Source organism: Hemiscyllium ocellatum, chromosome 5 (genome assembly GCF_020745735.1).
Source record: "Hemiscyllium ocellatum isolate sHemOce1 chromosome 5, sHemOce1.pat.X.cur, whole genome shotgun sequence".
Classification (NCBI taxonomy): Eukaryota; Metazoa; Chordata; class Chondrichthyes; order Orectolobiformes; family Hemiscylliidae; genus Hemiscyllium; species Hemiscyllium ocellatum.
The window spans coordinates 62188385-62203330 of record NC_083405.1 but is presented as its reverse complement, the minus strand read 5'-3'; the positions used below and the strand labels follow the sequence as shown (position 1 = coordinate 62203330).

Below are 14946 nucleotides of genomic sequence, written 5' to 3'. Positions count from 1 at the left end.
TTAATTGTGTGGCAAGTAACTCACATCTTGATTTTGAAAACCCTGTCCAGAAACTATAAAAGTGATGTGATGTGAATGTGTACACTTGCCTGGATAGATTCAGCTCCAGTAACACTCAAGAGGCTTATGATCTAAGGCACTTAAGTCCACTTAAGAGTCATACAGTGCAGAAACAGACCCTTTAAACCAAGCAGGCCAAACCAAACAAAATCCTAACCTAAAGGAGTCCCATTTGCCTGCTCTATGCCCATAATGCTCGAAACCTTTCCTAGTTATGTTCTTATTGAAGTGTCTTTTAAACTTTGTAACTGTGCCTACATACAACAATTCCACAGGAAGTTCATTCTGCATGCTAACCACCCTGTATAAAAACTTTGTCCCTTGTCTTTTTTCAAATCTCTCCCTTCTCACCTTAAAAATATGCCCCTAGATTTGAAATCACCCATCCTAGGGAAAAGACAACAACACTGACTTTATCCATAACCCCCATGATTCTAAGTGGTATGATATACAAGATATACTGCAGAAACTATAACATCTTCTAAACCAATGACTTCTAACCAGTAAGGATAAGGGCAACAGATGTGTGGGAACCACACCATTTGCAAGTCGCAGTCCCCTCATGCTGCATCCTCAAACCACATACTACCTTGATTTGTAAGTACATCATCTTCCTTCACAGTCATCACGTCAAGAATCAAGAACTCCTTCCCTAACTGAACTAAGGTTATCCCTTCATTACATGACTGCAGCTTTTGAAGAAGCTAATTCACCACCATTTTCTCAAGGGCAATCAAGGATGAGTGGTGAATTCTGGCAAAGACAAAAATATCCCTATCTGGTAAAAGGTTTTAAAAAGAGGTTTCATATAACCAACATAATTTCCATCCATCTGTAGTTGTTTCCTCAAGATCAGAGAAACATTTAATTAGCATTCTAAATGACCTTTTTCATCTAAATCACATGCCGGTGTATTTGGATCCCTAAATCTCTGTTCCTGCATAATTGCTGGCTTGTCACCATTTTGATTTTACACTAATCTATCCAGCTCAGATCCAGAATAAATTACCTCACCTCTTCATGCTGAATTGCTGGGACAGCTTGGCCACAAGTTATTATTTCATCAGTACCCCTTTCAGTTTCCATCAACATTATTTGTTGTGTCACCCACATTGCTGTCGTCAACAACTTAGATAAATAGCTCTTCATTCAAGGTAATTTCTAAACAGTAAAAAGCGAGTGTACCATGCAGATCCTTGATGGACAACATTAGTTCTATCTGTCAATTAATTATCTGTAATTATCTACCTGCCAGACCCACTTCTGTATCTCCACATACCACTAGTCAACTGAGCTAACATGATTCATGCCAAGACATCTACTTCCTTTGGCAGTAAAGAACTTGAGTATTGCTGAAAGAGGAACTTTGACAAAGTGTGTCATCTTGGATTCATTCAAGACAATTTGCAAGAATACAAATTCAAGTCTACACTAGTTGAGAGGAGAATACCGTTTGGTAGCAACAATGCCAAATAATGATGACTGGCAGTTAAGTGCCAGATTTGATTTAAATTTTAAAACTAACACATTGACTGATTGCTGAAGGCAGTGCCAAGAATGAAATCTATGAAGTTATCAATTTTTTTGATTTGAAACAAATGCAGTGCATGTACCTCTTTTCTGCCCACGAAACACATGGCTCTGTGTATTAATACACATACGCAAGCTCGACTGACAATCATAATTTGGCTATCAGCATAATTTCTCTCACATTCTGGATTATCCAGCATATGCTGCTCAATTGGAGAATCACAGGCAATGTTAAGCAGTGTGTTGCAGCTTTTGCTATCTTAGGCTATTTGAGTATGGTCAATCTTACAGACCTGATACCACACTGGCACTGAAATGCATATACCATATTATTCATTTGTGTGAAAGGCAACCCGTCTTTTTAGCTTGACAACAGCATCCTGTTAATTGCAGACACCGCTCATGTTGCTACAGTCATATTTGAGATACGTTACACTTCCAGACTAATCTAAAGTGGACTACACCCTTTCCAGGAGCAAGAACAATCACCTTAGAGCCTTTCATGACTTTGTCTAACATCTATGGTGGGGAAATTGTTAGGAGTCCATAAGAAAGGATACAGTAACTGAACTGAACACCTCACATTTTCAATTACTCAGGAAGAGTCGCATGGATTCATGACAGATTGGTCATGCCTGAGAAACCTCACTGAATTGTTGAAAAGGTGATTAAAGTATGGACAGGATAATGGTTATGGATGTTGTTTATATGGACTTGAGAAAGCATTTGATAAAGTCCCACTTAAGAAACTGCTAACTAAGGTTGAAGACCACAGAAGTGAGGGCAAATTACTGACAAGGCTGGGAAATTAGTTGAATGACAGACAAGAAAAAGTAGGGATATACTTAAAATGGACAGGATGTGACAAGTGGTGCCCCACATGGACTTGTGTTAGGGCCTCAAATATTCACATTATTTTCTAATGACTTGGATGATAGCATAGAAAGTCATATCTCTAAATTTGCTGATGACACAATTAGGCATAGTGTGAATGATAGCAAAGTTATAAAGAAATATTGACAGACTAGATGAATGAGTAAAACTGTGGCAAACAGAATTCAATATGAACAAGTGAAAGGTTATCCATTTTGGACTGAGAAAGGATAGATCAGGGTACTTTGATGATGGTATGAAGTTAAAAGCAGCAGATGTCTGAAGAGACTTAGGGGTTCATGCGTACAGATCTTTAAAATGACACAATCCAACACAGAAAATAATCTCGGTGGTTAATGGCCTTTATATCTGGAGGACTGGAGTACAAAAGATGCAGAAATTATGCTGCAGTTATACAAAACCTCAGTTTTACCTCATTTGGAGTCCTGCGAACTAATGTGGGCACCACACCCTACAAAAGATAATACAGGCTTGGTGGAAGAACACCATAGGTTTACAAGAATGATACCTGGACTTCGGGGTTTAAGTAATGAGGACAGATGAAACAAATTAGGTCTGTTTTCTCAATTTAGAAGGAGAGATCTGATTAACAGCGAAGAGAGAGATGGCACGGGGCAGTGTGACACTAAGAACACAGACACACAAGATGGCCACTGAGCCACCAGCTGGCCACTTGACACACAAGATGGTCGCCAGACCAAACTATGAAGAGAGACAGGAGGACAAACAAGACGCTGCCTGGGGCCACCAGAATGCCAGCACAATGCTCTCACAACCTAGTTGATTAGTTTCAAGGTGAGTTGGGGAAAGAATACAAATGAGTAGCGTATCTTGTCCGCCAAAGTTTCTGGGTCCAGCCAACACCTTTGATAAAAATGCTAACAGTTTGATATGGACTCAATTAAATGTAATAAAAGCCAGGGCTGCAGTAATCGTCCCTTTCACGAAGAGTGATTAGCGCCCATTACTACAGCAATGGGCTTCCACACAGACATTGAAATCAACAATGCCTGCTCTTAAACTGACAATGACTGCACTGAAATTAATGAAGACTGCGTTGGAACTGACAATAACTGCATCAACAATTCTGCAATGTTTACAATAAACAAACCATGTTACAGAGACAATAACCTCATCACTGACCTATTATATCACAAAATGTTAAAAGTGTCTTGACACATGCTCTGGGTTGAGAGAAGAATCGCAGCTGACCACTGCGCTGTTGGTGTCTGTCTCTCCCCAGAGCTCCGGTATTTCCTGTACAATAAACTCTGTCATTGAACCCAGACTCTGTCTCAGAGGCTGGTGATTTTCCTCATAACAATTGGCACTGCAAGCAGGGTTCCTATTACTGGTGCCTTGGTCAAAGGCCATGATCAGGGGCCAGGGTAAGAACCAATATGTACCTGCAAACCGGAAGAGTCAGACCAAGCCAAAGACACAGTTTAAAAGGTATACCGATTGTAATGTCTAATCTGGTACAGTGCTGAGTTAAAAATTTTAAATGCATGTCTGTGGTGAATAAGTGTTTAACTTTGTTAACTGTTGAAAAATGTGCTGTTTGTGCTGAATCAGCCAGAGGACAAGGTAGTGCCCATCTCAAAAACCCAACCCAAAACTAGGTGTGAAGAGGGGTAGCCCACCCACGTAAAGGCTGGGATTTGAAGTGGGAATTGAGGCGCTGGGGCACTAGGAGTTGTGAAACACAAGTGGCAAAGTCAGATAACACTGGACTCTGTAGAGGCGAACAATGCAGACTCCAATTAGAGTTTAAGTTAAAAGTTGAATGCTGTCTGTACCTGTAATTTCCAATGTGATGAGGAAGAGAAGCACATCACTCTGACCAAGAGCCAAACCTCAGTGGAGCGCACTTTATTGAGGTGGGAAGCGTGGACACTGTGAGTAACCATGATACCCTGTCAGTCCGTAGTAGAACAACAGAACTTCAATAATGGCAGTGGCCGGAAGGATAAAGAGTCCCACTGGAAGAGGGTACACCAGGCTAGAGGTAGGTTTCTCGACCTATCGGGAGGTGTTGAGTCAGTACAGGTGGCTGGGAGGGTAGAAGAGTCCTGGTAGAGAGCACACCCAATTGAGCCAGCATTCTCAGCCAACCAATAAATACTGACTAGTAGTGGTTGCTGGGAGGGTAGAGATGTCCCACCGGTGGAGAGCACACCTTGCTAGGAGGCTGCTACCGGCATATGGATGGTGTGGCACAGTATTATTGACCAGGGGTACAGAAGTCCCCACCGGTTAGGAACACTTTACTGTGGCATTCTCGGGAGGTACACAATCTGTTAAATGGCAGATCAAAGTTTTAAGGAGTAAACTGCAGGTTCCCTTATTGAAAAATACAAGGTAGACAGACAAGGGCTGACAGAGCAAAAGAAGAAAAGTGGTTGGAATCCATCCTAGACATTAGCACACCAAAGAATGTGGGTGAGTAAACAGAAACAAAATAAAACTAAATCGATAGGGGTAATGTTAGTGTACCAATTAGCAGGCCTAATTGAACTAGTTACCTTCACTAGCAGGTGGAGAAAAGGCCAAGAATGAATTGAGGTGCTGGAGGACAGAATAAAGGAGTTAGAATACAGATTAGAAAAAATAAAAGAGGAAAAGGAGATTGACTCTCTCCCCGCTATGAAACTGTCCAGTCGGGAACAACTGCTCCCTTTGTTGGAGGGACGGTGCACAAGTATAACTTAGCATCCATTACCAGAGGAGGAACAAACTTACAGCCCAAAGAGAATTATAAACGCTTCACCCTAGGGGAGAGGCAGCAGATTATGGCCTCCCTATGCAAATTACTGTCCCAGAGCGCAAACATCAGGTTCTGGGAAGAGCTGGATAGTTTGTGGGTCAGGCACCAACTACATCTGAGACCACACACCAGCTGTTGTGGGCAGATTGTCCAGTGGACAGGTGGAGACAGGTAGCCGGCAGACCCAATGCCACAGCAGCCTGAGACTTTAGTGGAGGACGGTGGACACATGCCGTTGCACTTTCAGCTGAGATAGATGCTCAGCAGGCCCTCTTCACCAATTTTAAAGAAGAGATCTAGAGGGTGCTAGGAAATGCTCCCACGAACTGCACCAAGATCACAACCACTAAGCAACTTAAAGGGGAAGGAATATCTGAGTATGGGGAATGATTATTTAGGGTCTATCAGAAATGATCAGGTCAAACAAACCCAGATCTGGGAGAGACTGGGCATTCATCCAAGCTTTTAAAGATGGGCTCTCTAGCACACACCAAGCCATCCTGAAATTGGGAGTAACAATGTCCCAGGATTATGATGACCTAGTTGAGTGGGCTAGAGGGATGCAGGAGGCAGAAGCTCCTGCAACAAAAGCAAGACTTGATAAAGCAGCCGACCGGAATGGAGGTGAGAGTAGAATAAAACTATCCTGCCACAACTGAGGCCAACAGGGACACTTTGCTGGAGAATGTAGGGGCCTATGAGCAGGGATCTATGTAAATTACTTCAGCACTGCAAAAGAACAGGATATATAGAAGCAATGTGCTAGGAAAAGCATGGGGTACCCCCAAACACCACTCGGAACACCGCGGAACTGCAGGGATCCCGAGGTCAGCAGAGTTGACAATCAGCTGCCCCCATTCATGAGGGTGAGAAAGAGGGGAGAATTTACGTACCCACAGTAATAGGAGGGAGGAAATGTGAAATGCTAGTAGACACAGGAGCAGCTGTATCCATCACAAACTTACCTTACCCCACGCAAATAAAATTATTCACTTAACTGGAATAGGACAGGATAAAACACCAGCTTTCATAAGCAAAAGTACCCTCGTAGAAATAAACTATATATATATATATATATATATATATCCGCATGAAGTTCTAAGTATGTCAAAATAACGAGGGCACCATAATGGGCAATGATCTCATGAGAGAATCTAATGTTCTAGACAAAAAAAAATAAAGAACAGAGTTAATTTTCGGCTGAAGGGAAATTGATTTGGCCCAGACAGGACCCCACTTCGTAAATCAACTGAATCCAAATCATTTTTGCACAAACCAATATGCAAGTTATTTAAATGATTGAATGTAATCATTATTAATGATAACTGCTTTGGAAATAGATACTGTAGTTTATGCAATGGGGAAGATACAAAAGAGAGATGAATAGATGTCATTTGCAATCATCAATGATTTATGTCAACAGGGACCATAGTTCTCAATGGAGTGTAAAATTACAAGACATATTTGGGGTTCAATTGTTTACTTTTCCTTCACTGATTGGCAACACAGAATGACTACATTGGAAGCATATTTATCATTTCATAATTGTGCAACACAGAGCTATTACAACAGGATCTTCTGTAACCAACTAAAAGTTAGATAGGAAGTTGGAATACTGCATTAACATCCAAGATGCTAGAGGAAAAGTAAACAACTGAACCTCAAATATGTCTTGGCATTTTAAACTCCATTGAGAAATTGTCAATATCAAACTTTATTATGCACTCTAACTTGAATGTTATATATGAATATCTGTTTTAAACTTTACTGCCAGGAAAGTTTCCAGCAATTTGACCTGGATGGGGAATAATGAATTCCAGATTACAATTGAGTCCATGAAATGTGTGCATATGCAATAAAACCTGTTTTCTTTTCACTCAGTACACACAGTTTAAAACTACTTTCTTTTAAAAGGAGTCAAATACATATTATTGAGTACATGGGATTGGATCACTGTAGCTAATCTTACCTTTCTGTGCTGATAGCCCCTGATATGTTCCTGGAGATTCAGAGCAGATATGCAAGCTACTTTGCAGATCTAGACAAAAAAAAAGTAAAGAACAGAGTTAATCTTCGGCCTTCTCATATTTTAACAGTTAAAGCAAAATACTTACACACCTACCATGCATAAAATGTGATAAACATACTATAGGACAGATGCAATGACAGACTATATTGCATGGTCTTTCATCAGGAATGAGACTGGGAGCCTCCAGAGTGGAGAGATAAATGGGAGGGGGGGTGGGGCTGGGGCTGGGGAGAAGGTAGTTGAGAGTGCAGTAGGTGGATGGAGATGGAGGTGAAGGTGATAGGTCGGAGATGAGGGTGGAGTAGATATCTGGGAAAGAAGGTTAAATTAGATTACTTACAGTGTGGAAACAAGCCCTTCGGCCCAACAAGTCCACACTGACCCACCGAAGCGCAACCCCGACATTTACACCTGCACCTAACACTATGGGCAATTTAACATGGCCAATTCACCTAACCTGCACATTTTTGGACTGTGGGAGGAAACCAGAGCACCCGGAGGAAACCCATGCAGACACGTGGAAGAATGTGCAAACTCCACACAGTCAGTCGCCTGAGGCGGGAATTGAACCAGGGTCTGATTAGATTAGATTAGATTAGATTACGTATAGTGTAGAAACAGGCCCTTCGGCCCAACAAGTCCACGCTGACCCGCCAAAGCGCAACCCACCCATACACTACGGGCAATTTAGCATGGCCAATTCACCTGACCCACAATCTTTGGACTGTGGGAGGAAACCAGAGCATCCGGAGGAAACCCACGCAGACAGGGGGAGAACGTGCAAACTCCACACAGTCAGTCGCCTGAGGCGGGAATTGAACCCGGGTCTCTGGTGCTGTGAGGCAGCACTGCTAACCACTGTGCCACCGTGCCGCCCACACGTGGATGATGCTGAGCTGGAAGGGTGGAACTGGGGTAAAGTGGGGGGAGGGAAAATGAGGAAACTGATGAAGTCCACATTGATGCCATGGGGTTGCCACAGGGTCAGTTAGACTCAAAACCTCAGCTCTTTTCTCTCCTTACAGATGCTGCCAGACCTGCTGAGATTTTCCAGCATTTTCTCTTTTGATTCCACCTCACCAACCTCCACATAAATTGCATCATCTGCCGATGTTTCCGCTACCTCGAAACGGACCCCACTACCAGGGATATATTTCCCTCTCCACTCCTATCCGCTTTCTGCGAAGACCGTTCCCTCTGCGACTACCTGGTCAAGTCCACACCCCTCAACAACCTACTCTCCTCTCCCGGCACCTTCCCGTGCCACCACATGAATTGCAAAACCTGTGCCCACACTTCCCCTTCACCTCTGTCCAAGGCCCCAAAGAAGCCTTCCACATCCATCAAACTTCCACACATCATTGATTGTATCCATTGCTCCGAATGCGGTCTCCTCTACACTGGGGAGACAAGATGCCCTCTCACAGAGCACTTCAAAGAACTTCTCCGGGACACCTGCACCAATCAACCGCACCGCCTCCTGGCCGAACATTTCAACTTCCCCCTCCCACTCTGCCAAGGACATGCAGGTATGCAGGTCCTGGACCTCCTCCACCACCACTCCCTCACCACCCAACATCTGGAGGAAAAACGCCTCATCTTCTGCCTCGGGACCCTTCAACCCCACGGCATCAATGTGGACTTCACCAGTTTCTTCATTTCCCCTCCCCCCACTTTTACCCCAGTTTCAACCTGCCACCTCCACATCATCCACCTGATCTGCCCCACCTGTCAATCTTCTTTCCTAGATAACTGGTCCATCCTCATATCTGACCTATCATCTTCACCTCCACCTCCATCCACCTACTGCACTCTCAACTACGTTCTCCCCAACCCCACCCCACTCCCATTTATCTCACCACTCCCAAGACTCCCAGCTTCATTCCTGGTGAAGGGCTTTTGCCCGAAACGTCGATCATTCTGCTCCTCGGATGCTGCCTGACCTGAAGTGCTTTTCCAGCACCACTCTAATCTTGACTCTGATGTACAGCAGCTGCAGTACCCATTTCTGCCTATATTGTATTGTCTGTCGTGTTCCATTTGACTCAGTGGTTCCCAAGTGGTTCATAACTTTTTCCATTCCTTAGCAGATTGGAAATTAGAAACAAACAGAAGATAGGACTGTTGCATTTCCTCCATGAAAACCTTTGCCTTTACACATTGTTGTAATCAGTCTTGAGTAGAATAAGTGGATTCAAGTGTAATTATATTTCTTCTTGTTTTCATCCCATTCCAGGCTCAATGCTATTACTTGGTGGCCACCAAGATACACGATCAGCACATTCATTACTTCTAACCATAGATGCTGTTATTACATCCTCAAACATTTCTTTTCAAGTGTCCATGAAAAGAACCCATCTCACTTCCCTCTCCATCCCATCACTCACAACAACTAAGTCTTTAGGCATTTCATTCCTACTACCCTAATTTCTTCCAGAGTGGATATGGCTTTACACCTGCCTCACCTTAATGCCATTGTAAAATTCCACTGCTTAAATCAATTTCTTGGTTATTCCATAAATATTTCTCCCTTTGTTTCAGCACCTTCATTTCCATTTCAATATTATGATGAAATCTTGAATTTAATAGTACAAGCATCGTAACATAAGAACAAGTTACTGCTGAAACTTAATCCATTTGAAAACACTTACATCACACCAGTACTTGCTACAAGGAACATTTCTCGCACCATCTTCAAACTGTGATTTTATGCCAGCAATATTCATTTTTTTCAAATCTGAAGAAACAATGAAATGTCACTTCATTATTTCATCATAAATAGAAAAAATAGCAGCAAATCAATTTAATTAGCAGCAAATACAATTAATTTTGGGGGCTGAAAATTCTCCATTTAAAAGACTAATTTAAAAGGGTGTTTAATCCAAACGTAAATATGCAGCTTTGTACAGTGCTATTTTCTACTCTAGATTTGGCAACTGTGACACAAACATCCATGAACTTGGTGGGTGCAAAACTCTACATGCTGTATACCAACGCGAACGAAGTCCCATTCAACCATCATCTCAATGCTCACCAAAATACAGGTGTTCTTTACTTGCAGGGTCCTCAGTGTTGAAGTCCAAGCTCTAGAATTCACTCCCTGAAACTTCCTACCTGGTTTTCTTACATCGGCAAATTGGGGTGTTTACTCAGTTAAAGCATTTATGTACATGCAAAACAGAGTTGCAGAAATAAGTTTTGAAGTTGTTGCTTAAAAATTCAAGGACTACAATGTGATAAAAAATTTACATTATTCCAATTTAAAGAATGCACAGATCTGTTTATTCTACAGCATTTACATTTTTGCCTGAGAGGACTAGTAACCTTATACAGAATTTAGCAAAACATTTAATTCATGTGAAAAGACCTATCACATGGCAGAACTGTCAGATATGAGAGGATAATTAAAAATTTTAAAATTAAATTCACAGGGTCTCCATGATTTTAATCCTAATCATTACTTTCCTTCTAAGTAAATAAAATTGCATAAATTTGCCATAATATTAACACTTCAGGATAAACATCTAAAATGTCATTAATCTTTAATTTTTAAGATGTTGAATACTCTATTTTAAAAAAAACCTACATTTCATTTACATTAAAAGGTAACATATAAATGCAGGTTCTTGCTGCAATCAACTCTTCTTACTAACATTTTCTTCTTCATAAACTGAAGTCCATCCAAGGTGATGGCCATAAAAATGGCGCTTTTTCAGAATGAAAGATACACAGAGAGAGAGAGAGAGAGAGAGAGAGAGAGACAGACAGACAGACAGACATCAGTTCAATTATAATCTTATCAATCAACTGACAGGCTCAGGAGGCCAAATGGCCTCTTCCTGTTCCTACTACATATGCTTATTTATCTGCAGCGTGAAGAATTGTAGGTTAAGCATGATGAGGAATCTGAGCTTCAAGCACTGCCATAGATCAGATGGAGGAACAGTTACAGGTACCAGAGGGTAGGCACACACATTAGGTTACGAAGTTCTGATTTGATCTGTGGTCAGAAACAGGATGGGTTGACTGCAAATGAAGTAGGTACAGAGCTATAAGACATATCAATGGAGAAGGCTCAGTTCTTGCATTCATCCAACATGGTTGAGGTTCATGCAATTTGTAAGAATTACAGGGTGGTTAAGCAACCTGAACATTATGTGGTGCAAATGCCATAGGAGGAGTAAAAAGCAATGTAGCTGTAGTAAGGGTTAATGTAGCTTGGGTCATCGAGATGGTTCTCTGCAGCTGAAGGTGTAACTCCTGAGGATGGAGCTGCCTGCCAGGATTACAGTAATGACCTCATGGATAGAGAGAAGGATTCAATGTTCATAGCCCATTTGTGAACCCTACCATGGAAAAAGGGCACTGTGGCATTGGAGTGGGCCTTAACCTAACTGTGATTAGTACCCTGGCAAGTCAAATAACTTAGGCAGCAAAAGATAAATTGATGTGAACAAAGAAGAGCTCAGGGGACAGACAAGGGCATAAAGTTTCACGATCATATTTAGCTGAAGTGTAAAGTCTAGGAAAAGTTAGTTTTAAAGTTCCAATTTAGTTTATAGGTTAACCTTACTTTATAATTCCTAATAGTGTGATCATCTCAATTCTGCCTACTACTGTAAGGTAGGAGGTAGGCCACATTCCTGAAGAAGGGATGATGCCCGAAACGTCGATTCTCCTGCTCCTCGGATGCTGCCTGATCTGCTGCGCTTTTCCAACACCACATTTTTCAACACACATTTATTGTCAAAATATCAAAATTTACCTTTTAAGATGTTGTTTTGTCCTATAATATGTAGTTTAAAAACAAATTTTGTAGACTATTTAATCACTCTTTAAATTCAGTGGCATCTCTGACATTAAGTTTTGACTTTTCAACTCTATGTCTCAATTTTAAAATACTCGAAATTCACATCATTGCTAGATTGACATTTCCTAATATTTCAACTATGGGAGAAAAATGCATATCTTTCTCACTCCACCATATGATCAAATCTCACTGTCTAAACTTTTAAATCGGGGAATATAGACTCATACGGCACGGAAACAGATCTTTCAGTCCAACTAGTCTATATCAAACATAATCTTAAACTAACTAACTAACTAGGTTCCAATTGCCTGCTCCTGGCCCATATCCCTCTAATTTTTTCCTATTCAGGTATCTATCCAAGTGTCTTTTAAACGTAGAACTTGCACCCGCATCCCCCACTTTCTCAAGAAGTTCATTCCACAGGCAAACCACCCTGCGTAAAAAAGAACTGTCTCATGTTTTTTGAAAATCTTTCTCCAATCGCCTTAAAAATGCTCCTCCTAGTCTTGAAGTCTTAATCAATTTTACTTAACTCACTTAAGCATGGAGTTGGAGAATAGATCAAAATATTGCTATCATATCACCATCGTTTGGGCCTTTTAAAAAAGGCACATTCCGACCCACTAGTGCACAGAAACATGCCATACTACAACCGGACATGTCCTTCAGCTAACAAATTACTTTTTTACTCGCCAATGGTAGCCCCAGTGCGCGAAAATTACTGACAAAGTGACCGTCCAAACTCGATTTCGGTAATTACTGATAACGATGGTTGCTGCTTTCCACAAATGGAGCCTCTTCACAGACGAAGACTTCGTTTTCGGCGAAAGATGACTTCCGATTGACCGTTACATCACTTCCCACAGTGTTGGCGTCCCGGATGTTTGGCAATCTCGATTGTTGTCGGGAATAACACTAATCTCGCTTTCGAATTAATAATTCAAGAAGTATTATTTCAGACGGGCCAACTTGGTTCTTATCTAAAGGGTCTGAGGCCAGTATAATCCTTATTCGTGCCTACCTGTTTCTTAAAGACTTGATAACTTTTTGCTCATTGGCGAGCGGTTTCCGTTTCTAAGGAAATGACGCAATCACGCCGGAAGGGGAGAAACGGTTGTCGTTTGCGATCGGGAAACTTGGGCAAGAGGATTTACTTTGGTAATTTAAGAATTATCTTGTCAAGTATGGCAGCACGAAAGCGGATGTTATGTTTGTTGTGGGCACTTCTAGCATTTGTGTTGTGAGCGGCAAAGATCCTGCGAGGTATCAAAGAGGCTCATTCTCAGCTGATGCGTTATTTATTTTGTATCGCAAAATTGAGATCTTGAAACGTATCGTGCGTACCTTCTTTCATCTTTTGCAGATTTCACTTCAATTATGATGGGAGACGTTAATCGGCGACAGGACCGGGCGAATCGTGAGCTTAAAAGTACGGTTTCGGCGAACGTTTTTTATTGTAAGGTGCGTTTGACTGTGGGTCAGAGAAGCGCTGTACCGGTGGCGCGCGCACAACGTTTATTAGTTTCCAGCGCGAGACAAGGGCTAACCGCCATTTTGCACCCGGTCACAAAATACAAGAGCTACATAGCGGGCTATTTTGTGTTAGCAATTTAAATAGAACTGGCTATGCAGTTTGTTGTTGTTTACCCAGTGAACCTGGTCGCGGATTGTCGACTGACCAGATCTCAGCTGTCGCGTTCCATGTCCCGAGATTTGCCTTTGCCTGAGTTTTCGAAATCGTGAGGGCTGCAGACACTGGAAAGTCAGAGTAAAAAATGAGGTCTGCAGATGCTGGAGATCACAGCTGCAAATGTGTTGCTGGTCAAAGCACAGCAGGCCAGGCAGCATCTCAGGAATAGAGAATTCGACGTTTCGAGCATAAGCCCTTCATCAGGAATAAGAGAGAGAGAGCCAAGCAGGCTAAGATAAAAGGTAGGGAGGAGGGACTAGGGGGAGGGGCGATGGAGGTGGGATAGGTGGAAGGAGGTCAAGGTGAGGGTGATAGGCCGGAGTGGGGTGGGGGCGGAGAGGTCAGGAAGAGGATTGCAGGTTAGGAGGGCGGTGCTGAGTTGAGGGAACCGACTGAGACAAGGTGGGGGGAGGGGAAATGAGGAAACTGGAGAAATCTGAATTCATACCTTGTGGTTGGAGGGTTCCCAGGCGGAAGATGAGGCGCTCCTCCTCCAGCCGTCGTGTAGTTGTGTTCTGCTGGTGGAGGAGTCCAAGGACCTGCATGTCCTCGGTGGAGTGGGAGGGGAGGTAAAGTGTTGAGCCACGGGGTGATTGGGTTGGTTGGTTCGGGCGGCCCTGAGGTGTTCTCTGAAGCGTTCCGCAAGTAAGCAGCCTGTCTCACCAATATAGAGGAGGCCACATCGGGTGCAGCGGATGCAATAGATGATGTGTGTGGAGGTACAGGTGAATGCAATAGATGATGTGTGTGGAGGTACAGGTGAATGCAATAGATGATGTGTGTGGAGGTACAGGTGAATGCAATAGATGATGCAACCGCAGGAAATGTAAAACTTGCGCCCACACCTCCACACTCACTTCCCTCCAAGGCCCCAAGGGATCCTTCCATATCCGCCACAAGTTCACCTGTACCTCCACACACATCATCTATTGCATCCGCTGCACCCGATGTGGCCTCCTCTATATTGGTGAGACAGGCCGCTTACTTGCGGAACGCTTCAGAGAACACCTCAGGGCCGCCCGAACCAACCAACCCAATCACCCCGTGGCTCAACACTTTAACTCCCCCTCCCACTCCACCGAGGACATGCAGGTCCTTGGACTCCTCCACCGGCAGAACACAACTACACGACGGCTGGAGGAGGAGCGCTTCATCTTCCGCCTGGG

The 14946-nt window shown here is 42.8% G+C and overlaps 2 protein-coding genes across 3 annotated transcripts in view; one reads left to right on the top strand and one right to left on the bottom strand.

The window, feature by feature from the left end:
* Positions 1 to 13887, bottom strand: part of LOC132815716 (uncharacterized) — a 71717-nt gene extending 57830 nt beyond the window's left edge. The window contains exons 1-3 of the mRNA XM_060824799.1: positions 13738 to 13887; positions 9932 to 10017; positions 7221 to 7289 (exon numbers count right to left, since the gene is read on the bottom strand). Coding sequence (XP_060680782.1) covers positions 7221 to 7289; positions 9932 to 10006 — 144 coding nt within the window. The 5' untranslated portion in view covers positions 10007 to 10017; positions 13738 to 13887. The remainder of the gene's footprint in view (positions 1 to 7220; positions 7290 to 9931; positions 10018 to 13737) is intronic.
* LOC132815715 (uncharacterized) overlaps positions 13202 to 14946 on the top strand; it is a 66964-nt gene continuing 65219 nt past the window's right edge. Inside the window, exons 1-2 of one of the 2 annotated variants that reach the window (XM_060824796.1) lie at positions 13202 to 13353; positions 13454 to 13551. In XM_060824796.1, coding sequence (XP_060680779.1) covers positions 13468 to 13551 — 84 coding nt within the window. In that variant the 5' untranslated portion in view covers positions 13202 to 13353; positions 13454 to 13467. Of the gene's footprint in view, positions 13354 to 13453; positions 13552 to 14946 lie in introns of those variants that run through there. The other variant, XM_060824797.1, reaches the window with a different exon arrangement.